The sequence below is a fragment of the Saccopteryx leptura genome, chromosome 3 (assembly GCF_036850995.1).
Source record: "Saccopteryx leptura isolate mSacLep1 chromosome 3, mSacLep1_pri_phased_curated, whole genome shotgun sequence".
NCBI lineage: Eukaryota > Metazoa > Chordata > Mammalia > Chiroptera > Emballonuridae > Saccopteryx > Saccopteryx leptura.
In genome coordinates this window covers 99,454,354-99,470,122 of record NC_089505.1, presented here as the reverse complement: position 1 = coordinate 99,470,122, position 15,769 = coordinate 99,454,354, and the positions used below count along the sequence as shown (strand labels likewise).

Sequence of the window (15,769 nt, the reverse complement as noted above, 5' to 3'; positions counted from 1 at the left end):
GACAGAAAGAGTTTGGAACAGAGCCTGGAACAAAGGAGGAGCTCAGTCGGGGTTAGGTGCTATTATGCATTTCTGAGGTTAAGGAGCAATTTATGAAAAGGAATGTCAATTCCACTCTCCTGCCCTCACCGCACAATTCCTGTGTCTGGGAGCGGGTCTCCCCATGACACTTTATCTGGAGTTTGGAGTTGTAGCAAGGTGAGCTCATGCCTGCTTCTCCTGACCTGGCTGGTAGACTCTGACAGCGCCCAGGGGCTTTTCCGGGCATGTAGTTCCGCCCCTTTGTTTATCATTAAACCATCCCTTTGTCCACTATCTTTTCACTTCCTGAAAGAAATCCAGTGCGTCTGAGCTGAGGTGACCCAGAAATCATCTGGTCTAGTCTTCTCCTTTTTCAGACAGGGAAACTAAGGCCCAAGAGCGGAAGGGTGGTTCCCAAAGCCATACAGCAAGTAGATGCTCAGATTCAAACTCGAACCCAGATCTTCTGCCTCCTAGTCCAGTGCTCCTTCTCCACCCCAGGCTGCCTCTGGGGGCCTGGCCATAACTAATGCCCAGTCCCACTGATGAACATACAGAGGCTCAGAGACACAAGGGAACTGGCCCACAGTCCCATAGCCAATGGAGGGGGTCAGGATTCAAATCCAGGCCTGGGGAGCAACAGGACGTGAGCGAGCACATGCCAGGTCCAACAGGATCAGTCTTTGGCCTCCTCGCAATGGTTCAGAAGGAAGAGTCTGAACTCTGGACAGATCAGGAATAAGTCCTCCCCCCTTTACAGATGAGGAAACCGAGTCCCAGAGAGTAAAGTCACTTACCTGAGGACACACAGTGAGTCAACAACTCTGGGACCAGTGCTCTTGCACCTTACTCTGCCCCATTACCTGTTTTTAATGTCCTTGCACTGAGGACCTCAAAGTCCCTACTAGCTTGGCTCCAATTAAAGGGACCTTCATTGAGCACCTATGTGTACAGAGCATGTGGCTCAATTCCCCAAGGAGTCTGTTGTTTTCCTGGTAGCAGCGAGTGCCTGATCTGTGCAACTACCCTGGGCACCTTACAAGCGTTACCTTTATCATCTCAATAGCCCTGGCCCATAGATTATTGCCCCTATTTTCTAGACGGGGAAACAGGCTCAAAGGGGATAGGTGACTCCAGATCACACAATTACCTGCCAGTCTGAGGGCACACTGTCCTGCTCGCCCCTATTCACAGGCTCTTTGCTGGCTCCCTCTGTTCAAGCTGTCGGTGTCCTGAGCCAAAACACAGAAGGAATGAAGACATTTTTCAGGTCTCCTTCCCCGGAAACCAGCTGGGGAGGGTCCCGGCGAGGCTGACATTTATGTACTGTCTTTAATCACATTAGCGGACATGTTCCAAACAAGGTCTGCAGACACATTTTTAATGAGGGCCCTGCTGTCTCCCCTGTGATACCTGTGCCCTTGGGGAGAGCAGCCCTGAGAGGTGCTAACTCAGGGACTGGAGCCCACACGCAGCCCCACACCGTGGCGCCGTGCCTCTGCAAACCCATGCTGGAGGGAGAAGGGGAAATCTGTCCGGAGACGGGCACAGGACTTACCAGTTTGCAAAGCTTTTTTGCCTCTGGTAGCTCACGGAACAAACCTCCCAACAACCAAATAGCCTCATTTCACAGGTGAGGATGCTGACATTGATGGGGACTCGTTCTGCATCAGGTGTGGCGTGTGGGTCTTTTACAATACAATAACCACTGTTACCTGTGTGCCACCTGTGCCCTAGGCGGGCGCTTTACACGCACCACTGTTAGCCAAGATCGCTCCATTTCACAGCCGAGGAAACAACGGCTCTGAGTTCAGGCGACTGCCTTGCCGACGTCATCCAGCTAGAAAGTGGCAAAGCTGGATTCGATCCTGGTGGGGCCCTTATGAGAAGGCAGTGAGGGCGTGCGCACCAAGCATCGGGCGCCGTGCCAGATGCGTGTGGCAGGCGCTCTGTATACCGCACTTTGCTTCTTTTGCCTTCCTGCTATTGGCTTGTTTGTATTCTCCGTGCTGCCCAGATGCCGTAAGAATGCATGGGGACAAACACGTGACAAAATGGCGCAGAGTAGAGTCTGTGAAAGGCAATGGGAAAACGAGGCGGGGAGGCAGGGAGGCCGGAAATGAGGAAGGAGGCTTCCAAGCGAATACGCGCCATGCAGACCGGCACGCTCCTGCATCTCTCTGGGGCTTCTGGGGCCTCTGTGGTCTATTGCATCCTTGGGGAATAGCCTCGGTCCTCTCGCCTCTGAATGGGGCAGCAATTCCCCTGTGTGTGGGGTAGGACGGGTGGCAGGGAAGGGGTTGTCATGAGGATCACATGGATGAATGTCTGTATGGCTGGCACAGTCCTGATCTCAGTTAAGTTCCTCTCCACCTGCCTGCCTTTGCTTCCCTTGGAAATGCCAAAGTATCCCATGAAAATTCTCCCCAAGGGCCCATGGAACATCATTATGTTCCCTCTTTCTAGGCAGGACATGATTTTGACATTCCTTCCATCTTGCCTTTTTTCCTTCCATTCAACAACTATTTACTGAACATATGTTATATATGTTCATCTCCAGGCCTTTTACTCTCTGGACTAAGAGTCTCTGGACAATCAACTAACTAACTAACATCCGTATTTTCTATTAACTCATTTGATAAGCATGAATCCTTTGGGTTCTCTGGGCCATGAAATGTCCCTCTCTGGCCTCCTTACTTCCCTTCTGGGTCCTTTTTCCTATGGGTGTCCCAGGCTCTCCTAGGTTTCTAATCAGTAGGCTGGGGGCAGGCCTAAGATCTGCTTCTGTTACAAGTGAGTCTAACGTAGCTGACTAGTTCAACCCCCTCCTGGAGGGAAGTCTGAGGCTCAGAGATGGGTAGCAACTTCTCTGAGGCCACACAGTAAACCGGGTTCCAAGACCAGCCTAGAACTGGGAGCTCTTGCCTTCTCATCCTGGGGGCTTCCTGCTCTGACAGGTCCCCTTCACTGCTGTGGGTGTCCCTCCCTGAGTGGGCCCTTCTGGATTTCTTGAACAAACACCCCCCTTTCTCCTGCATCTGGGCCACAGGGCTGTCTGTGAGAATGCCTCCTGGCTATGTGCAAAAATAAACACAGCTCACAGCTTGCTGGGAGAGGAGGGCGTGTGTTTGAGTGTGTGCAGGGGTCAGGGCGGGGTGGGGGTGGGGGCTTAAGGCCAGGCACCTGGTGCCCCATTGTCAGCAGGAGACCAGAAAGACGAGGACATGGAGGACAAATGGGAACGGGACCCACAGCGCTCAGAGCAAGGAGTGCTCAGCATCGGGGAAGTGGACCACCCTCCCTTCGCCCTTCCCTCTGACTGCTGTGAACTCCTTCTCCATCACCATTAGAACATAATCACAGTGAGCACAATGGCAGCAATAACAGTAGAGGTTAATCACCGAGCGCTCGCCCCCACCAGCACCTGTGCTACCACTGCCCATGGATTCAAGTTCATAACAGATCAACATGCTGACCAGTGTCCCTCATGTCCCTCATCCCGGCCACTTAGAGTGTGGTCCCAGCTCAGCAGCACCAACCCCCCTCCACCCCAGTTTGTTAGAAAAGCAACTTCTCAGCCTACCCCCACTGAACTAGAACACGCATTTTACCAAGACCCCAGAGGGTTTTTGTTCACATTACAGTTTGAGGAGCCCTGCACCATCACAGCCCCCCAATTCCAATAACAGCCCCCCATCGATAACGACAGCGAATACTCGTGGAGCCCTGTCCCTGTGCCGGAGGTTTTGCACACAGGATCAGCTCACCAGCTTCCCGGGGTAGGCATGATTAGCAGCCCCATGTTACAGATGAAGAAACTGTCACCCAGAGAGGGGAACTAGATAGCCTGAGAACACACAGCCTGCAAGTGGCAGAGGTGGGATTTGAACACAGCCTCTCTGAGAACACTGTCCTTCCAGTTCCTGGGCCCCTGGCCTTTACTCCCTCCATGCATTTCTCATCTTGTGTAGATTTCAACAAACAACAAGTCTATTTCCCCGTCCTCCCTGGACCCCAGGTAGCCAATGAAATCCTGAGGGCAGAGGCTGGGCTACTATTAGTCACAGCTTTTATGTCCAGCAGCTCAGCCCTCACTTGGGGGCTGGGGCTGGGGCAGAGGACCACCTGCATTGGAATGACCTGGGATGTTTGAGGAAAGTGCAGGTTCCTGGTCCTATGGAGCCAGAACCTCTGGGATGGCCTCTCAACACCAGCAACTTCCCTGGAATTTTCATTGCCCACTAACATTGGAGGCCAGGTGCCAAGGATTGCAGTGCCTCCTTTAAAATCAAGGGCAACGAGGCCCAGAGAATTTCCTGTCCCTGTCCCAAGGTTGGAACCTGGCTGACTGGCACACTGCCTTGAGAGTCAAGCAGTTCTGGGTTCAGGTTCCTACCCCTCTCCTGAGCCTAGAGACGTACCTGGGTCTAGAACAGGTTGGCAAATACAGCCCACAGATTGTGCGCAGCTTGCTAGCTAAAAATGGTTCTTTGCATTTTTAAATGGTCAGAGAAAAAAAAAATCAGAAGAAAAATATCTCACGACAAATAAAAATTATGTAAAATTCAAATTCCAGTGTCCATACAAGTTTATTAGAACATAGCAGTGCTCATTTACTTACTGCATATTGTTTGTGGCTGTTTTCCCATTGCAGACACAGAATCGAGGTGTCACAACAGAGACTGCGTGGCCCACAAGGCCTAACATGGTTCCTGTCTGGCTCGTGACAGGAAAAGTTTGGCGGCCCCTGGTCCGGAGCGGCGACTCTCACTTTAGCTGCATCATGCTCCCCTGGAGGGCTTGTTAACAGAGCTGGCAGGGCCCTGTCTTCGGACTTTCCGATTCAGCCAGCGGGGTGAGCCCGAGAACCTGCGTGTCTGGCAAGCTCCCAGGTGGTGCTGCTGCTCGAACCGATTGAGGACCCTGCTTCAGAGGAACTTGGGTCTTCAAAGCTGAAGCTCAGCCCTACCCTGGAAGCTCACAGCCCTCCCAGCGAGCGGAATGGGCTTAGGGAGAGGACAGGGAGGACAGATGAGCTCCCACCAGCTGGGTCCCATCTCATCCACCCATCCATCCTCCCGGCCACCAGCCCCTCTTCCAGGCTGTCCTTCTCCTGGCATCTGCTCCCCCCTGGTGGCAGCGAGCCTGGACCTCATCTCACAGTTCAGTCTTGATTGCTCAGGCCTCCATTCGGAAACACATTGCAAAGCCTTCCAACTTTGCACATCCTTTCCCCCTAGGGAGTCCGCTTCTAAGAATTTAATCCAAGAAAAGGATCAAGGGTGTGTACCAGGATGCTCACTGCTGTGCTGTTTGTAAGAGTGGGTGAAATAGGAGACCAGGGGCAGCTGCTTGACATGGTCACACAGCTAGTAAGAAGCCCAGGAAGGACTTGAAGTTGTGACTGACTGTCTAACTCGACTGCCACACTACGCAACCCCTCCGGGCGCCCCCCACCTGCCACAGGGAGCAGAGATTGAGAGCAGGCTCCAGTGCTGACTTGCCTTGCCCTGAACCCTTGTCTTGTTACTTACTAATTCTGTAACAACAGACGAGTCACTGAACTGCTCTGTTTCAGCGTCCCCATCTATAAAACAGAAATATAATGGTAATGGTTACATGAGTTAACACAGTGTTTAAGTCTGCGCGCCGGGTGAGCTGTTATCATTACTTATTAAGCCCCCACCCTTTTTCTTTGCCCTTCACTCTTCTTTTCTCTTCTTGACTGACTCAAAGCATTGTGGGTCACTGGGAGGGCCACGCTGGTCAGGATGAACTGGGGCAGAGGTGGAGAACCTGGGATGAGGCACTGTAGCCAGGAAGTGGCAGATATTTAGTAGGGCCCACCCACGTTGCTCTGAGAACAGCCCCGCCCATGGGGCTGGGTCATTATAGCCTGGGCCATAGGGCACCAAGCTTAACACTGGGTTAAACAGACCTGGGTCTGGATCCTAGATCTTCTGTGTGATGTGAGCAGATAAGATCCCCTGCCTGAGCCTCATTATTCTTATCTGTAGAATGCAGTAAGATTAGAGCAGTTGTTCTTTTTTTGTGTGACAGAAAGAGAGACAGAGAGAGGGACAGATCAGGACAGACAGACAGGAAGGGAGAGAGATGAGAAGCATCAATTCTTCATGGCGGCACCTTAGTTGTTCGTTAATTGCTTTCTCATATGTGCCTTGATGGGGGGGAGGGCTCCAGCTGAGCCACTGACCCCTTGCTCAAGCCAGCGACCTTGGACTCAAGCTGGCGACCATGGGGTCATGTGTATGATTGGACTCAAGCCAGCAACCCCACACTCAAGCTGGTGAGCCCACGCTCAAGCCAGTGACCTTGGATTTCAAACTTGGATACTGCATCCCAGTCCGATGCTCTATCGACTGCACCACTTGCTGGTCAGGCTAGAGCAGTGGTTCTCAAAGTGGAGTCCCCCGGGAATAGCAGCAGCATCACCTGGAAACTCTTAGGAAATGCAAACTCCAACACATCACCCTCCTGGTGGCTATGGTGCTTGCTAAGTCTGAGAACCGCTAATCCTCAGGCTTGTGTGACTGTTCCTGGAGAGAATGGTTGCCAGACATTTAGCTCAATAATCGTGAGCTGCTATTATTGTTACAGACCCGCTGCTTCATGGCCTCAGCTGATTGGACCAGGAGTATCCTTGCTCCAAAGAGGAACAATCAGATCCCCTCTCCTGGGATCTGGAAGCTGGATGTCACTTCCATGAGAGGGAGGGGCTAACTAACCCCGTGCTTAAGTATGTCATTAGAGGTGGAGGGGGCAATCCATTTTTTCCCATTTTCCCTACCAGTCAAAAGGGCCAATCGGTAGAGAGAGGTTCAGAGTCCAGAGGTCTCAGAGGGAGGCAGGGCAGCCATGGCCTGTGGGCATCCATGTCTGGATCCCATGGCCACTGAGATTGGGCCATCCCACCTGCTCCTGGGTCCTGTAGGACACCTCTGGGTTCTCCTGATAAGTCCATCCTTTTCTCTCTCTCTCTTTTTTTTTGTTTGTTTGTATTTTTCTGAAGCTGGAAACGGGGAGATAGTCAGACAAACTCCCGCATGCGCCCGACCGGGATCCACCCGGCATGCCCACCAGGGGGCGATGCTCTGCCCCTCTGGGGTGTTGCTCTGTTGCAACCAGAGCCATTCTAGAGCCTGAGGCAGAGGCCATGGAGCCATCCTCAGTGCCCGGGCCATCTTTGCTCCAATGGAGCCTTGGCTGCGGGAGGGGAAGAGAGAGACAGAGGAAGGAGAGGGGGAGGGGTGGAGAAGCAGATGGGCGCTTCTCCTGTGTGCCCTGGCCGGGAATCGAACCCGGGACTTCTGCACGCCAGGCTGACGCTCTACCACTGAGCCAACCAGCCAGGGCCCATCCTTTTCTCTTAAGTTGGTTCAAGATGGTTTCTGTCACTTGCAGCTAGAAGGGCTCTGTCATATTGAGAGCAGGGAGTCAGGGACAAGATGAATGTACAAAGGTCAAGGGCCACCACAGGCCTGAGAAGACCGACTTTCCTTTCTTCTTCGGCCCAACTGCTAGCCCGGTCAGGGTATCCGAGATTCAACCCTATCAGAAGTGGGCAAAGGGGAAAACGAGGTGTCTGGGCAGCAATGGAATAGGCGAGGTATCTGAGATCCATCTGAGGTCGGTCACCTCTGGGCTTCCTTGTTATTCCTGGTCCTGGTTCCTATGATGGAACGTTAGCCGTCTCCCAGAGAGCTGTAGAGAGGAAGCCTCCCCATCGCTGGGAAAGAGCAATAATACTGGGGAGGGGTTTAGATATATTAATGTCTGTAGAGTACAATATGTTTGACTGATGGGCATAGCTGAACCTGCAGTGAGGGCCTTGGATTGCTGGCAGCCCCGGAAGCTGGTGAGAAGGTGCAGAGGGGCATTGTTAAGTGCCCTTCCTTGAGGGGGGGGGGGGTCTGGTGGAGGAAAGGCGTCAGGGTCAGGATTTCTTGGTCAGAAGTCAGGAGTGTAGGTCCTGCAGGAGAGCCAGCTGGCTTGAAGCAGCATTACAGACAAGCTCTGACTTCCTGGCTCTGGGCAACTTCGCCTGGGTTCTGGCAGTGAAAGGGGGTACCCCACATGTGCTCAACTCCAGCCAGCAGAGTTACCTCATATAGACAAAGCCCATATAGACAGAGCCACCGGCAGAGGCCTGAGAATGCAATGGGTTCAGGTGAGGGGCTGGGGGACTGTGGAGGAGGCTGCTGAGGGGGTACTGACACAGGTCAGGGTGGCAAGAGGACGGTATGTCTACAGGTTTAGCAAGAGCTTTGAGGAAAACAGAAGCAGCCTCAAATCCCCACTGTGTGGCTGTCAGCTGTGTGAGCCTGGGCAAATCACTTGCCCTCTCTGAGCCTAAGTTTGTTTTTTTTTACAGAGACAGAGAGTGAGTCAGAGAGAGGAATAGATAGGAACAGACAGACAGAAATGGAGAGAGATGAGAAGCATCAATCATTAGTTTTTCGTTGTGGCACTTTAGTTGTTCATTGATTGCTTTCTCATATGTGCCTTGACCGGGGGGCTGCAGCAGACCAAGTGACCTCTTGCTCAAGCCAGCGACCTTGAGCTCAAGTTGGTGAGCTTTGCTCAAACCAGATGAGCCCGTGCTCAAGCTGGTGACCTCGGGGTCTCGAACCTGGGTCCTCCGCATCCCAGTCCGACACTCTATCCACTGCGCCACCGCCTGGTCAGGTGAGCCTCAGATTCTTATCTGTAAAATAGGGATATGTATCTCCCTAGGACTTGTGGTGGAAACTGAATGGGCTAATGTACATAAAGGACTAGGTTCTCAGTAATCAACTGTGATGTGGTTACTGTTATTATAACTATTAATACTAAATTCAAAGACCAGGCAAACAGTTTGTACTGAAAGGGTTGAGCAGCAAAAAGAAGTCCTAGCTCCTGGAGAAAAGGTTCCAGGTCTGTGTTGAAGAGTCTGAGATTGGGGCAGGTCGTCAAGGCCAGGCCTGAGGCCAGGAGATGGGGCAAAAACCATGCTCAATAAATGGGGCCTGGGTTTCAAAGATGGGCAGGGTTAAAGTGCCCACAGCCTAGCTGGAGGGATGGGGTGGGCACCAGTGAGAAGCCAGATGCAGGCTGTGTGTGCTCAGACCTGAGTGAGTAGAAACCGGGTCAGAGGAGGTCAGAGGAGTGAGAGATGTGAGGCTGGAATGGTTGCATTTCAGGGAGGAGGTGTGGCTCGAATGAGCTTTTTAAGGATGCTTAGATAGTCAGGGTGGAAGGGGAGCAGTGACAGCAAGGGCACAAAGGCAGAAAACATGGGCTTTGCCCAGAAGACAGAAAGGGCTCAGCTGGTCTGAAGTGGAGATATTCTTTGTCCACGAGAAGGGAGAGTGTGACTGGAAGGCCAATCCATCAAGAGTCTTCAAGGCCATGGTCGTGGGCTGGGATGTCCAGCTAAAAGTGGGAAGCCATTGAGGGGGACCACTAGCTCTTGGTCGTGAAGAGTTTATTTGCTCATTTATTCAGCAACATCCATGGACACCAGCTGTGAGCTTGAGCAACAGAGTGACGTTTGTTCTAATTGGGTGGGTGAGCTGTGCCAGTCTGGGAAGATATTGGGAGGGGAGCACACGGGGGGAATCAAAAGGGGAAGAGTCTTGGCTTTAAGGTCAGTTAAGATTTTGGAGGAGGGTCCCTTGATTCCTTGGGTGGGGCTATGTGACATTATAAGTAGGAAATCCCTTTAAAATTTGGCCTAGACTTGTTGCCTTGGAAGAGGTCTCAGGTCATCAGTAGGCAGAGCTGCCCTTAAATCCCAGCCCTGCTGCGGGATTGAGGACAATCTCTTCATCCCTCCAATCCTCAGTTTTCTCCTCTGTAAACTGGGCTCAATGCAACATGTCTCCAGGATGAGTGTGAGGATTAGAAAGAGAATGAGGAAAGTGCCTAGCTCAGTGCTTAGAACATAGTAGGTGCTCAATAGATAGTGTTCCCCCACATCTCCCACAGTGTGGCTGTCACAGAGTTGGACAGGGTCTGGCCCTCTGGTCACCTCCAATTAGAGTTTCTGTTGTCAGAGGTCATTCATTCATTCATTTTTTGGTCATTCAGCTACCATTCAAGCAGTAATTCTGAGCATCTACTATGTGTCAGGTGCTGGGACACAGAGTTGAATTAGACCACCAGCTCTTGGTCATGAAGAGTTTATTTACTCATTCATTCAGCAACATCCATGGAGACCGAGACAATGTGCTTTGACTGGGCAGGGGTAGTGTTGGGGTAAAGTGAGCATTGCTGGTGGGCAAAGTGTTGGGGGGGGGAATGCATCAGCCCCACAAGATCACACCTCTGGGTTTGGGAAGAGCAGGAACCCAGAGAAGATGCTGTTGGCACCTTCGATGCCCAGCAGGGAGTTCTTCTCGGTGGCCTGCAGGAAGACACTCTCCCCCTGTTCCAGCTTGAGGACTATGCCCCCTGTGGTGACCTGGAAGGTGCTCTGGACGTAGTCACAGAAGGTGACCACCTTCTGCATGCGGTCACGGCCTCGCATGAGGTTCACACACAGGTTCCCTCGTGAGCTGGCGTGGTAGGTGAAGTAGTAAAGGCCGGGCACCTTGCAGTTGAACTTGCCACTGCGAGGTTCGTAGTTGCCATTCACGTTGGTGATCACGTGGTCAAAGCGGATAGACTGGTCCTTCCGCAGGGCTACATTGATGGTCCGTGTGGCAGAGAAAGCAATTTTCTGTGTAGCTTTATAGTCTCCTGATTCACCCTTGGGACCACGGACGCCGGGTTCCCCTGGGGAGCCTTTGGGACCTACGGGGCCCTTGGGGCCAACTTTTCCTGGATGCCCGGAAATCCCTGGGTCCCCCTTCTCTCCAAACTCGCCATGGTCTCCAGCTAGCCCTGGCATCCCTGGAAAAGCAGAGACAAGAGAAATGAGGCTGTGATCACTGAGAACCGAAGGAAGGGCCCTGGGCTGAGAGGCAGCCAGTCTGGCTGAGCAACCTTGGACAGGTCTCTGCTCCTTTCTGGGCCTCAGCCTCTCATCCATGCAAAAGAGGGGGTTGGCCAGAGGGCCTGAGTCCCCTTCCGTGTAGCTTTCCAACTCGGTGATGTGCCTGGCTGCAAGGGGGACGGCCCCGCACGGGGAGGGAGCAGTGTCCCCCTAAGGAAGGCGCGGGGCTGTCCTCCTCACTAGCTCACACAGCGTCCTTGTTTGGGCTGTAAGCCTGGAGGCTGCATAATGAGTTCTTGGCACACACACTGTCCCACTCTGTTCCCTCCCCCACGGCTGACATCCCTAATCAATCACGGCATTCTTTCTTGCTGAACTTGGAAGTGGGCCTTAGAACCCTCCCATTCCACCACTCTCCAAGCAGCCACTACGCCTCAGTTTGGCACAAGACAAGATAAAACCTCTTCCCCAGTAGAGTGGCAGAGTGTAGTGGCTGAGAACGTGGATACAGGGGACAGACAGACGTGCTTCTCAGGACACATCTGTCATTATCAATTGTGCCACCATAACTGACACAAATTCTCTGAGACTCAGCTTCCTCATATGTAAAATGGGGATAATAAGATTCTGTGGGTTTGTGAGGATTCAATGAGATTATTTGGGGAGAGTGGTTGGCTATGGGTAAATGAACGAATGAATTAGATCTCACAGGGGGCTCTTTATGGTAGGAAGTCTTTATGGTAGGCAGCCTTTCTGGATATGTTTCCTGATCTGTAAAATGGGAATCAGAATCCTCTCCTTGCAAAGTAATTGTGAGGGCTCAGCCAGATGATGGATTTAAAAGTAATTCTACAGCCTCTCAGATAGGCAACTGTGACGTGGGAGGCAGAAGGTAGGGCCACAGTCAGAAAGGCCAGAGTACACACCTTTCTCTCCTTTTGTCCCTGGGGTCCCAGGTTTGCCGTCAGAGCCTGGCACCCCAGGAATGCCTGGGGTCCCAGGGATGGCCGGGTGGCCAGTGCAGCTGCTCTGGGCCTGGGAGACATCTGTTGGACCCAGGAGCAGCAGCAGCAGCAGCAGCGCCGGGAGGCCGCCCCTCGGGGTCTTCATCACCGCCCTGTCTCGGCTGCTTCCTGCATTTGGTGGGGAACAAGAAGATGTGGTAGGTCACTGCTGTGGTGACCCTGACCCCTGATGATTGTGTGTGTGTGTGTGTATGACAGAGAGAGGGACAGATCAGGACAGACAGACAAGAAGGGAAAGAAATGAGAAGCATCAATTCTTCGTTGCGGCACCTTAGTTGTTCATCGATTGCTTTCTCATATGTGCCTTGACCGGGGGGGCTACAGCAGACCAAGTAACCCCTTGCTTGAGCCAGTGACATTGGGTCCAAGCCGGTGAGCTTTGCTCAAACCAGATGAGCCTGCGCTCAAGCCGGTGACCTTGGGGGTCTCGAACCTGGGTCCTCCGCATCTCAGTCCGATGCTCTATCCACTGTGCCACAGCCTGGTCAGGCTCCTGGCGATTTTAAAATTCATTGATTCATTTATTGGTTCATTGGTTCAGTCGTTCATGTGTTCTCTGAGTATATCCTGTCCACCAGACCCAGTTCTGAGTGCTGGGGTACGGTGGTACACAAGCTGGATATGGCCACTGCCTCTATGGAGCTGACAGTCCAGGGGAAGACAGACGATAAACAGCCAACATACAGGTGAACAGAAATAGAGACGGTGACAGCGCTCAGACCGAAGGGACGGAGCCCAGTGGGAGAGTGACTTGAGCTGGGGAGGGCAGTGGCTGGTTTTGTGAGGGGGACCCTGCCACCAGCAAAGTTTTCTAGACAGGGCAGGTGTCTCTGAGAAGTGATGTTTAGGCTGAGAGCTGAAGGTTCAAGGAAGAACCGAGGCAAGGATGCTCTGGGGGAGAGGAAGGGGTGGGCAGAGGCCCAGAGGCAGAATAGAGCTGGGAATGTTGAGGACCGGCAGCAAGGCCACATGGCCAGAGGGGAGTGAGGGCTCAGAGTGGCAGGAGGCGAGGGCCTGGCAGCGGTGGCATGACGACCTGGGATTTTATTCTGTGTTCCCATTCATTCGAGCCTCTGAATTCAGGGTGACTATGCTGTTTCCACAGCAAGCCACTGCACATCCTCAGAGCAGCCCCACAAGAAAGAAAGAAGCTATTATTTCTACACTGAAGAGGACCCTGATGTCCTGGCCTGTGGGGGCGCAGTGGATAAAGCGTCTACCTGGAATGCTGCGGTCGCCGGTTCAAAACCCCGGCTTGCTCAGTCAAGACACATCCAAGAGGCAGCTATGACGTGATGCTTCCCGCTCCTCTGCACAGCCTTTCTCTCTCTTTCCTCTCTCTAAAGTCAATAAATAAAATCTTTAAAAAAAATAAAGAAAGAGGACCCTTACTGGGGTTCCGGGTAGCGAAAGCACTTGCTTAGAGTCAGGCAGGTAGGACTGCAGCCAGGACTCGAACCCAGGCCTGTCTGGCACAAAAGCCAGTGTCCCTGCCTGCATACCAGCCCAGCTCTTCTGGCAGAATATTCCTGGGTCCCTCCAAAGGCTGTGGGCCCTGGTAAGAGGCTGGTGCTGGCCCTTTCCTAATCCCAGCAGGCAGCGACCAGGGCTGAGAGTGACCCGCTCAGGCTCTGCCCTGCTCTGAACAGAGGGTGATTCAGGGGAGCCTGCTTATTTTTGAATGAACATCAGTTCCCACTCTTGCTGGAGGTTTTACAAAATGACAGTTTGACAACTTGAATAATCCATGCATCGGGCACTTAGCAGGCCCCTGGCCCTGTGCCAAACATTTTATGTGCCATTAGCTCATTGGATTTGGTCCTTACACCAGCGTCTTGTGAAAAGTATTCCTGATTTCTCATTTTACAGATGAGGAAACTGAGCCAAGAGAGACAAAGAACTCCATCAAGGTCACACGGCCCCCTGTGGTTGGGACTCAAACCCACACCCACGGGATCTTAGCACTCACAGGCTGTTACGTGAAGAGGCTGCTGTACTTGGTGGTGAAACAAGGACTTTGGAGGCAGACAGCCTGACGGGAGGAGCTGGTGCATGGGCTGCACTTAGGACAGCGCTGGATCTGGGGCCAGCGCCCAGAGAAGGAAGTTCTTATCGCTACTATTAGTTACAGTTAGGCAGCAAACATACACCAATGATGAGAGGCCTGGAGTGTCATAAGGATACTTCTAGGGCCCAAATCAGGCCCTGACACTTCTCAGCTAAGCACCTCAGACAGGTCACTTGTCTCTGGCCGCAGTATCTCCTATAAAATGGGGCTATTACTAATCTCTCCCTTATAGGGTTGGCGGGAAGACAGATGAGTTAGAGCTTATGACAGAGTCTGGCATGTTGAGAATTCTTACTGAATACTGGCTATTTTAAAAATTATCACCACCCTCGAAGAATCCCCAAGTTTTGGGACATGATGGAAGATGGTTGGAAAAGTGAGAGAGGGTCAGTTCCTTTGAGAGGCTGGGCTCGGGGAGAGGGGGCCTCTCAGGCAGAGGCAGCCCAGGGGAGGAGAGCCTCTACCAGGGAGGTGAGGGGGGGGGCAGGGTCCTGACCTTTGACAAGACTCAGGCTTCTTGGGGAAGTGGAAGGCGGAGGGCACAGGGAGATCTGGGTTCTGGCTCATTTTAGGGGCCGCTGAGTCTCAGACGTGGGTGTTGACTTAACACTCACCTGGTCTGACCCCCCCAGCCTTCAGCAGTCATCAGCACTGTCTGCCTTGCCCCTCACTCACGTCTTTCCTGCCTCACTGACCCTTCCATCTACTTCCAGCCCCAACAGTTCCTCTATCCCTGACTTGGAGTCAGGCTGACTTGACCTTGAACCCTCCCCCCTCCCTGCATGACCTCAAGCAAGACCCCGAACCTCTCTGAGACTCTCTGGCAAAGTTAATTTCTACCTGACAGGGCTGAAACGAGATGGAACCTAAAAATAATAAGGCCCCTGGTGTGGCACCTGATCCCACCCCCTCCTTGACAAACATGGACCTCACTCAGTACGAACTAGTAACTCACCACAACTCCACCAAAATATTTTTTTTTTTTTTGAAAGAGTTGTGCTGAGCATTCGCAGCGGCATGCGAGAAAATAAGAGAGGCAGGTGTTGAGAGATGCTGGGCTGAGCGGAGGGGACCCAGGTTCTGATGTCCCTCTCTGCCTCTGACATCTTGATCCAGGTGGTGTGCTCAACACTGGGTGACCTTGATCTCCTTTAGGGCACATAAGACCCCTGAAATGTCCTGTTATCCCCAGAGAGGGTCTCAGCTGAGAGGTGACTTGCCCCGAGGTCACCGGCACTTAAGTGGCAGAAGCAAGGCTCCGCTGGAGTCTCGCTGACCCACGAGCCATCATGCTGGTGACTCCCATGTTAGGTGTCTTCCCCATCACCTGGGCCCTAGGGTCCTGCAGATCCCCAAGTTCACCGCCTGAGAGTTGGGTTCCCGAGGTCTGGGCCCAGGCGGGGACCCACAGTGTTAAACCTTCCAGGTGGCTCTGAGGCAAGGGCGAGGTCTGCACTTTCAGAACCACCGCCCTCCGCCCTGCTGGTCCTGCCCGCCACTCCCCCCAGGCACCGAGCCCTGTTCTTACCTGGGAATCTGGGGTCCTGTGATGCTGTTTGGCTTGGCGGCAGTGGGACCAGGAGCCGGGAGCCTGATGCTCTCAGACCAAAGCGGAAGTTCCGTTCCCCAGAGGGGGAAGAGCCTTCCCCCGACGGCCCCCTCCCCTGGGCCCTGCAGGCCAGCCCCCCTCCCGGTCACCCCCCTCTCACCCTGTCCTGC

At 53.1% G+C, this 15,769-nt stretch overlaps 1 protein-coding gene across 1 annotated transcript; it reads right to left on the bottom strand.

The window, feature by feature from the left end:
- Positions 1-10,186: 10,186 nt before the first annotated feature.
- On the bottom strand, positions 10,187-15,724 carry C1QB (complement C1q B chain). The gene is made up of 3 exons (XM_066372048.1): positions 15,579-15,724; positions 11,884-12,090; positions 10,187-10,914 (listed from the first exon to the last, which is right to left on the bottom strand). Exons 2-3 carry the CDS (start codon positions 12,065-12,067, stop codon positions 10,340-10,342), a joined length of 759 nt encoding a protein of 252 aa, XP_066228145.1. The 5' UTR covers positions 12,068-12,090; positions 15,579-15,724; the 3' UTR covers positions 10,187-10,339.
- Positions 15,725-15,769: the final 45 nt, after the last annotated feature.